This window comes from Colletotrichum aenigma (assembly GCF_013390185.1).
Source record: "Colletotrichum aenigma strain Cg56 chromosome Unknown KSG_Cg56_contig02, whole genome shotgun sequence".
NCBI classification, from domain to species: domain Eukaryota; kingdom Fungi; phylum Ascomycota; class Sordariomycetes; order Glomerellales; family Glomerellaceae; genus Colletotrichum; species Colletotrichum aenigma.
In genome coordinates, this window is record NW_023500908.1 from 4199068 (window position 1) to 4209181 (window position 10114).

At 52.9% G+C, this 10114-nt stretch overlaps 2 protein-coding genes across 2 annotated transcripts; one reads left to right on the forward strand and one right to left on the reverse strand.

The window, feature by feature from the left end:
• Nucleotides 1-415: 415 nt before the first annotated feature.
• Nucleotides 416-5218, forward strand: CGCA056_v003166 (Pentafunctional AROM polypeptide; the record flags this gene model as incomplete). The annotated part of the gene is made up of 2 exons (XM_037318423.1): nt 416-5065; nt 5135-5218. The coding sequence occupies 2 exons, from the start codon at nt 416-418 to the stop codon at nt 5216-5218; spliced, it is 4734 nt and encodes a 1577-aa protein (XP_037184266.1).
• A 1340-nt stretch (nt 5219-6558) lies between these two features.
• On the reverse strand, nt 6559-8654 carry RPN4 (Transcriptional regulator RPN4; the record flags this gene model as incomplete). Its single annotated transcript, XM_037318424.1, has 2 exons — nt 6559-7739; nt 7805-8654. 2 exons carry the CDS (start codon nt 8652-8654, stop codon nt 6559-6561), a joined length of 2031 nt encoding a protein of 676 aa, XP_037184265.1.
• Nucleotides 8655-10114: the final 1460 nt, after the last annotated feature.

Genomic DNA, 10114 nt, shown 5'->3' on the forward strand with positions numbered 1-10114 from the left:
TAATACTTATATAAACGCCTATTTAACCTCTTACTTCGAAATTAAAATTACTAAAAATTCTAAGAACTCTAACCCCTCCTATTATTTATAATACAGCTGGATATATTACCTGTGTAAGCCCCCTAGCCTTGTGCTGCGAGGCTGCACGGGCAGCTCAACCCCCCCTGAAGTAATGAAAAATGGGGGCGGACGTTAGACAATCCCCCAGCCAATTGTGACCAGATAAGAGTCATACTTTTCAGGGCTCCGCTACAGGCGCGTCGGCTGCCCCACCCCCTCTTCATGTTCCCCAGAAAAATAATTCATACCTACGCCATCGTCAGCTTTCGATTTCTCAACTAACAGCGCAAAGAATTGACCGTCACGAATCGATGCACCAAAGCCCAGTGTGAACACGTCGCACTTGCTTTTGATCATGGGACTGGTCAATGGCTCGGGATCGGGGTCAAACCCTACCCGCATAACCATCCTAGGCAAAGACGACATCATCGTCGACCACGGCATCTGGCTCGATTTTGTGACTCATGACCTACTCCAGAACCTCAAGACGTCAACATATGTCTTGATCACCGACACAAACCTCTTCGACACTTACGTACCATCGTTCCAAAAGGTTTTCAATGCGGCTTCCCCGGCGACTACGCGGTTGCTCACCTACGCCATCCCGCCGGGAGAGGTTTCGAAGAGCCGCCAAACGAAAGCTGCCATCGAGGATTGGATGCTGTCGCAAAAATGCACAAGAGACACGGTCATCATTGCGCTTGGGGGTGGAGTGATTGGAGACATGATAGGCTATGTTGCGGCAACTTTCATGCGCGGCATTCGATTTGTCCAGGTGCCGACGACTTTGCTCTCAATGGTTGACTCATCTATCGGTGGCAAGACTGCGATTGACACGCCTATGGGAAAGAATCTCATTGGGGCTTTCTGGCAACCTTTCCGAATCTACATTGACCTAGCATTTCTCGAGACATTGCCGAAACGAGAGTTCATCAACGGCATGGCTGAGGTCATCAAAACCGCCGCGATCTGGGACGAGAACGAGTTCGCAGCACTTGAAGCCAACGCATCCATCATCCTCACCACAATCAAGTCGAATGCCGAGCCTTCGCAAAGGCTTGCACCCATCCGAGATATACTTAAGCGGATTGTGCTGGGCTCTGCCCGAGTCAAAGCCCAAGTGGTTTCCAGCGACGAAAGAGAAGGAGGTCTTCGCAACTTGCTCAACTTTGGACATTCTATCGGACATGCCTTTGAGGCTTTGCTTACTCCTCAACTCCTACACGGCGAAGCTGTCGCCATTGGCATGGTCAAAGAGGCCGAGTTGGCTCGCTTCCTCGGCGTCCTTCGGCCTGGCGCAGTGGCCCGGCTGATCAAGTGCATTGCTAGCTACGATCTGCCCACCACTCTACACGACAAGCGGATCGTGAAGTTGACAGCGGGTAAGAAGTGTCCAGTGGACGTTCTATTGGACAAAATGGCCGTGGACAAGAAGAATGATGGAGCAAACAAGAAGATCGTGCTGTTGTCGGCTATCGGTAAAACCTACGAGCAGAAGGCCAGCGTGGTTGAGGATAGTGCTATAAGGGTTGTCCTGTCACCGGCGACCCGCGTATTCCCTGGCGTACCTCAATCTCACAATACCACGGTGACCCCTCCTGGCTCCAAGAGCATCTCGAACCGCGCTCTCGTTCTCGCTGCTCTGGGCCAGGGGACTTGCCGTATCAAAAACTTGCTGCATTCTGATGACACTGAGTATATGCTGTCTGCTATTTCCAAGCTCGGCGGTGCAACCTATGTCTGGGAAGAGGCAGGCGAAGTTCTGGCTGTGGAGGGCAAGGGCGGCAAGCTCAATGCCAGCAAAGAAGCACTATACTTGGGCAATGCCGGCACTGCGTCTCGTTTCCTAACTACTGTTGTGGCCTTGTGTAACCCTTCAGACGTTTCGTCAACAGTACTGACTGGGAACGCCCGCATGAAGGTTCGCCCGATCGGACCTCTTGTCGACGCCCTACGAGCCAACGGTTTGGGGATAAAATACTTGGGCCGGGAAAAGAGCCTTCCATTGCAAGTCGATGCCGCTGGCGGATTCGAAGGCGGCGTCATTGAACTGGCAGCTACAATATCGTCGCAATACGTTTCATCCATTCTCATGGCTGCCCCGTACGCCAAAAGCCCCGTTACGTTACGGCTTGTAGGCGGAAAGCCAATTTCTCAGCCCTACATCGACATGACCATCGCGATGATGCGGACTTTTGGCGTTGATGTGATCAGATCGAGCGAGGAACCCAACACCTATCACATTCCGAGAGCAGTCTACCAGAACCCGGCCGAGTACGTCGTCGAGAGCGACGCGAGCTCCGCAACTTATCCTCTGGCCATCGCCGCGATCACTGGAACCACCTGCACCGTACCTAACATTGGCTCAGAGTCGCTGCAGGGAGACTCTCGCTTCGCCGTTGACGTGCTCAAACCTATGGGTTGCGCAGTTGAGCAAACTGGCACCTCCACCACTGTCACGGGACCGGCAATTGGTACCCTCAAGGCAGTCGAGCACGTTGACATGGAGCCAATGACCGATGCCTTCCTCACGGCGTCTGTTCTCGCTGCTGTGGCCTCTGGAACCACCAAGATCAGTGGAATCGCCAACCAGCGCGTCAAGGAGTGCAATCGCATTGGGGCCATGCGTGAACAGTTAGCCAAGTTTGGCGTTGAGACCGATGAGTTTGACGACGGCATCATTATTACTGGGCGGTCCTACCAGAAGCTCCAGGAGCCTACGGAAGGTGTGTTCTGCTACGACGATCACCGCGTTGCCATGAGTTTCAGTGTGTTATCGACTGTGTCGCCAACGCCGGTGACTATCCTTGAGAGAGACTGCACTGGCAAGACATGGCCAGGTTGGTGGGATACTATGTCCCAGTACTTCAACGTCAGATTGGACGGTGTCGATCAACATCCCAAGACAGAACCGATTGTCTCTCACATCAATTCTCACAAAAACAAGTCGGTGTTCATCATTGGCATGCGTGGTGCCGGTAAGACTACCGCAGGCCGATGGATGGCTGATACGTTGAAGAGAGCCTTCATCGACCTTGATGAAGAGTTAGAGGGACGTGCTGGTATGACCATTCCTGAAATGATCAGGGGCTCCAGGGGTTGGGAGGGGTTCAGAAAAGACGAAGTGGATCTTCTCCGGGACGTCATGGAGAAGCAGGGGCACGGTCGCATCTTCTCTTGCGGTGGTGGCATTGTAGAGACTCCCGAGGCTCGCAAACTTCTTGTCGCTCACCGCCAGAATGGAGGCATCGTTCTGTTGGTTCACCGCAACACCAAGGAAGTTGTCGATTACCTTCTTTTGGACAAGACAAGGCCGGCTTACAGAGAAGACATCGAGGATGTTTACTATCGCCGTAAGCCTTTCTTCGATGAGTGCAGCAATTTCGAATACTTCAGCCCTCATCCTCCTGGCACCGTGGCTACCCGCGAGCCTCCGTTGGACTTCCGTCGTTTCGTCATGGCCTTGTGTGGCGAGAGCAGTCAGGTGACACGGGCATTGTCTAAGGACCTCAGCTTCTTTGTCTCACTTACCGTGCCGGAAGTCGCATCATCTTTGGCTCTGATCCCGACTGTCATTGTCGGGTCAGATGCGGTGGAGCTTCGCGCCGACTTGCTGCAGGACTACTCCCCAGAATTCGTAGCTCATCAAGTGGCACTTCTCAGATCCGTCGCCGATGTGCCCATCATCTTTACCCTGCGAACAATGGCTCAGGGAGGCAAATTCCCGGATGATGCGTTTGATCAAGGTCTTGAGTTGTACCAAAAGGCTAGCCGCATGGGCGTGGAGTTCATTGACGTTGAGATGACCCTTCCAGAGAAGGTTATCCAGGCCCTGGTGGAAAGGAAGGGACGTTCCCGCATAATCGCGTCACACCATGATCCCCACGGTACCCTTTCCTGGAAAAACGGCTCTTGGACTCCGTTCTACAACAAAGCTCTTCAATGGGGAGACGTTATCAAGTTGGTTGGCACTGCCCAAAGCCTTGAGGATAATTACGACTTGGCACGCTTCAAGTCGGAGATGCTTGCTTCCCACAGGACGCCCATTATTGCGCTCAATATGGGGAGTGCCGGCAAATTGAGCCGTGTTCTGAATGGCTGTCTCACCCCAGTTTCGCATCCCGACTTGCCCTTCAAGGCCGCTCCGGGGCAACTATCGGCCGCCAAGATACGGAAGGCGTTGTCGCTCCTAGGGGGCATCGACCCCAAGTCTTTCTACCTGTTTGGCAAACCTATCTCAGCGTCGAGATCTCCCGCACTGCATAACTCACTTTTCGACCTGGTCGGTCTACCGCACAAGTATTGGCGGAAGGAGACCGATGTCGCCGCCGATCTACGTGACATCATTCGCGCTCCAGATTTCGGCGGCGCATCGGTCACAATTCCTCTTAAGCTAGACATCATGAACGAAATTGACGAGGTTTCGGAAGCTGCTCGGGTTATTGGAGCTGTCAATACCATCATCCCCGTGTCTGGCAGCGGCCAGGATGGAGCCAAACTTGTCGGCGATAATACTGACTGGTTGGGGATGGTTTACGCTCTTCAATCGGAGGGAACGACTGCTCGCTCATCCTCGGGGGCCCAACATGCTGCCATGGTAATTGGTTCTGGTGGGACGACGAGAGCGGCCATTTTCGCCTTGCACTCGCTAGGCTTCGGGCCCATTTACGCACTTGCGCGCAATACCAACGGCCTTGAGACCCTCAAAGCCTCATTCCCTCCTGAGTTCCGCATCGAAGCACTGAAAAGTGCTGACCAAGTACCCATGCTGGCATCGTCACCTACTGTTGTAGTCAGCACGATCCCCGCTGACAAGCCAGTTGACCCGTCGCTTCGAGAGACACTCATGGCAGTGCTTCGCCACGAGAACGTAGGTGATGTGACTCGCGTTCTTCTCGAAATGGCGTATCAGCCTCGCCATACCCCGTTGATGCAACTTGCCGAAGATGCTGGATGGACGACTATTCCAGGCCTTGAAGTACTCGCAGCCCAGGGATGGTATCAGGTACGCATGCTCCTATCTCAGTGTGGCAATGATGATTGAGATGAAGGCCTAGACTGACTCTGATTATAGTTCCAGAGATGGACCGATATCGTTCCCCAGTATGAAACCGCTCGGGAAGCCGTACTTGGTGAATCAAGCAAGACCGAGGCATGACGGTGGTGAATGGAAGATTCACAGAAGGAATAGTTTCTCCGGTAAAAGCAGAGCCGCTATGTCTTCGTCTACTGGCCTGGCAGATGGAGGAGACAAAGTACGCGGGATTTGTGGTATTTCGGTTTGACAACGATTCATACTAGACAGTAGAGTAGAACCAGATGGAATATTGAACCCGTTGGCACGCATGGTGCGTTCAAATTGGCGAAGACAGCAAATCATGCGCGCGTACCGACATTCCTTTCCGTTTGAGTTTGGGTCAGTTACCACACAACCGCCATGCTCGGCAGACTCGGATGTCGTTACGATACTGCTGTTCTATTCATTCAGTCTAAATGGTTTGCAGCAATACAAATGTGCGTCGTGTACAAAACGGTTTGCAATAATCGTACTCTATATTGTCATCTGCCCCCAAGACATATATTCCCCGCCCTGCCATAAAAGCTAATGTGTAATAACGCTCCTTGTAATTTTGTCTAGTACATGTCATCTAATGTTGAGTAGTATATTATACATAAAGCCGTTACGCATGACGGTGACGCTGTGAAGAACCGAGATCCAGGCCAGTCAAGAAGGAAATGCGAGATAATGTACAACTTAAAGACTCGATCAATGACCCGTGAGAGAAATTGAGCACACAGTTTTCTGAGCTTAATCCATCTCACTTCCGTACTATCATACATTGTGCTGCAACAATGAGAAAAGAGAAAAAGAGTGTGATACGCACGCGATGGCAAAGCGTGCGACCGCTGAGGGAATGCCAATTGGGTGCGGATGATCGCTGACGGAACCATGGGATCCACATCCAAGCAGGATGTAATGATGCCCTTGCTCATGACGCCTCGCAAGTGAGACAAAGGTTCTTAGCGTAGACAAATGATCATGCCAAGCCTGGTGATGATGTCGTCGAGCGGAGGTGGGAGTTCGGGCCAGCAGGGTCGCATGGATAGGCGCAGGATTGTCCATGTGGATGATGTCATTGTGGAACATCCAGATCGTCAGGGTCGTTCTGCACAGACCATTATGATGTCATAGTGTGCGACCCTTGCTGCAGTGTGAGGACCCTGAATCTCCACCGTAGTGTCCACCAACCCCGCTCATTCCAACAGCTTCGGGGACAATCCTTGGTAACAACATCCGAAATTGTCTCGACGTTGGGATTGGCAGAACGTTGCCAACATCATCTCGCATGCTTTGGGGTTCGTGACGACGTGTCGAGCATCGAGTTCCGTATCCACAAAGTTGCCCTGTCAATCGTCCATTGTCGCGCAGGTACTTTTGCAGTTGCTGCACCTCAAATGACCATAGCAAGTGTGTAGGCGTGCGCCGCAACCATCCGCTCATGACTGCTGTCCACGTCTGCGGTGTTTCCCAGGAAATTCGACATCGGGATGGCAGACGCGGTAATGTCTTGTGAGGGCGTCCGCACGGCTGAAGGTCTTTTCTTCCGTGCACAAGTTGCAACGGACTTTCTGTTTTCGCGCGTTGTGAATTGTGTCTTCGTGGCGGGTGAGGTCGTAAGGTCTGGAAAAGATGGTATGGCATGGTTTACCAGTACTAGGATTGATCCGATCACATCGGTGTGGGCCCGCCTGGCTGTTAAGCAAGCTGTTTGGTGTGGGGACAATGCTGGCATCAGGTCTTCGAGGACCGCCGAGAGTTTGCGTTTGCCTATGGCCCTCCCGCTTGTGCTTTTGCAGCAGTGCAGGCGTCTCGAAACGCAGCGTACAGCCGTGATAGGTACAGGTGTATGTGCCACCATCGGCGGCGGCGCCAGCTGGCTTAACCAAGGGGCCGCCGGTCGAATTGGATGTTCCTTCAGACGTTCCAGAACTGGACTCGGCTGAGCTCAAGCGCGGTGTTTGCTCGTGTGACTGTTGAGAATGTGCAATGAAAGGATATTGTTGGGGTATCTGGACGCCATTGGGGAATTGCATCGCCACGTACGGGAAAGCAGCGGCACTTGGCACAGGCGTTCTCACGTATGTGCTACTGTGGTCTTGGGGAACCGCCGACTTGGCGAGATCATCAAAGTCCGCTGCATCCTGAGAGGGAAACAACGGGAAGGAATCATCCCCCTCCGCATCATGGAACTCCAGCATAGCGTCTTTAGGCGATATCGTTTTGGGCGTCTCCGGTTCAGACTTCATGGATAGTTGCTGTCTCAAGATCTGCGCATCCCTCTCAGCCTTCTTCTGCTCCCTCATTTGGTGTGCAGAATTGAATCTCAGGCGAGATCCTGCCAGATTTGCACCAAACTCATGATTCGCGACAGGCGCCAGTGGCGAGCCTTGGCGAAACGGTGATCGGTCTCGAGAACCACTTGAGGCTGGGGATTGCGCAGCGCTGAGGTGTTGATTATTGGCAGCGTTCAGCCGTTGAGCAAAGACGTCGTTGTTTGGTGACATTGCCATTTGACTGTGAGCCGGCGACGCTGATGTAATAGTGAAGTTGGGGCTGTAGAGCTCGTCGTTATAGATGTCTGTCATTGTGCGGTCCAACTTGGGCACGCTGCTGAAAACTGCATCGTTCAAAAAGTGTGAGCTGAGATACGGAAATTGGGAAGAATAGGACGGGGTAGCGTACCAGCTTTGCGTCTTCTATCATCTTCGTGATCGCCTGCGGACGGCGTTGCGGGTGAGTCACCAGCTACCGAGCTTGCCACCGAATTTGGGTGTGACCTGCTGCTGCCTGCCACGGAAAGCTCGGGTGCAGGCAAAAGGCCGCTGCGATCGGACCTAGGCCTCTGAATATTAAGCGCCGATGTATACCCACTCATGTCAGACGGTATCGCGGCAAGACCGTTGTAATTGGGGTAAACGTTGTCGTGAGATGGCATGGCCTTGGCCAACTGATAGAACGAGTGGCTGTCCTGAGTTTGCATGTCGTAAAGGCCGTCGGGAGTAGAATCAGTGACTGCAATCTGGGGGTTCGATGTGTTGTGGCTGAAGGGCGATGCAGGACCAGCGGAACCCAGTGACGACAGCGATGACTCCCGTTGGTGGGAGAATCGACCGATGGGCTTGGTATTGTACTGGTTTGCAAGAACCCAGGCGTCGGACTGCATCAGGTCGTGTGGAAGTTGGCTGGGATTGCTCAAGTCGACGCTTACAGGTGAGTCGTCAAAAACTGCAGAGACGGGCGCCACTTTTCTTGGGACAGCAAGATGAGAGGAGTCAAAGTTGGCACACGAGGAGGACGGGTGAGCCCCGAGTGAATAGTGCTGGGACGTGAACGACTGAGTCGAGAGGGGCGAGGAAGATATACTCGAAATGTTTATGTCGTTTGTCGAGTCGTCTGGGTTGGTGTCGTTGTCGAAGTCAAGTGGGTGAGGGTAGAAGTGGTGGCCTTGGGGCTGGTGGTGTGGCTGTGGCTGGTTACGATAAAAGCGTTGTTGCTGAAGAGGTTGCGTAGTGGCGGGTCGGTTTAACAGCATGATGTGTTTATTGAGAAAGATATTGTAGATTTGTTGAAGCAAGGTCTGAAGGTGGCAAACGTCGGAGGGACGGCGGCTTATATGGAAGACTAAATGCGCATCGAGCAGGTTCTTAGCTGCACAACCTACGTATGGGCTTGGTAGTGGGCTTGCAGGCCCATGCTGACTAGCGACTGAGTGAGGTAAGGCAGTGTATACGTACCGGTGTGGGGTGTTAGTGAACATGGTTGAGGCATGCAATAGCCTGCCGGGCTTAGACATGGTGGAATAATATGTACGTACCGTCTCTCACTTATTTGGAGAGCGGAGCGGAGGTACCGGCTGGATACCCGAGGCTTGGACTGATGCCCAGAGAGGGAGCATCATCAGGGGAGCAGGGTGCAAGGTAATAGGGATCTGGACCAGGGTGCGTGGGGATGATGCAGAAGGTGACGGGAAGGAGGGGGGAATGCTTTTTTTTCTTTCTTTTCCCCCCCCTCTATCTCCGTTCCTCGCTTCTCACCTTAGGATGGATGACCAACACTTCGTTTGGAAATTCGGGGAATACCCAAGACCGATGACGGTCCTGCCTGTTTTGACTTTTCTCCCTCTCCCCCCACCATGTCGAGCACCACTAAAGAGAGGGTAAGGTTATCTGATGTTCAGTAATTTGTGCTGAGCAAGTCGGCTTATGATGATTTTTCTTCCCCATCAAATATACGGCTTACGATGACATGCGACTTCGAAGCCACATGGCCGACAGATTTCAAGTGTGAAGGCCTTCTACTTGACTTATTCTCGCATTCTTACCAACTCTGCCGGACTGCTAGTGATGGAGAAAGACGGAAAAGGAGCTTGATGGAGCCGATTTTTGGCCTGATATCACGCACGACCTGTTCGACACTGGTTGGCTCATATAACCAAGCGCGAATGGCTACAGGCAAAGTTGCGGCACGTAACCAGCGCCGGCGGCAGTGGCAGATGACACAAAATTGGTCATACCACAATTCAAATAATGAGTAATGGGCTGCACTCCAAATTTTATTAGCTTGGTATTCAAATGGTCGCTACAGATGCTGGTGCTCGCTCGAAGCTTCTGCGTGGTTCTCAATCGCCCTTGGTCCTCGCTACAGTATCAATCCTAGCCAAGTTATCTGGGGCATCTTACCTGATCTTGGGGCACGCAGGTTGGGAAAACGTTGTCGAAATGACCTTCTAGACCTGCGATTGCGTCGGAAACACTCCGGTTCTGCTTGGGCCAGCGATCAAGACGTAGGTGACTCCATTTCAGCGATAGGGGCATCGATCATCCCGTCGCTGCCAGGTGGAGTGACGTAAGGTCGCTGTGCACTGACACCTCGGCGGCACACCCTCACAGCATGAGTACTGCGTAGGTACGCAGTAGTCAAAGACGGGCATGGACGGTAGGTGGAATCGATGCACTGGAATGTTTGGAGGAGTGGGCCCACCCTCCGCCGCGG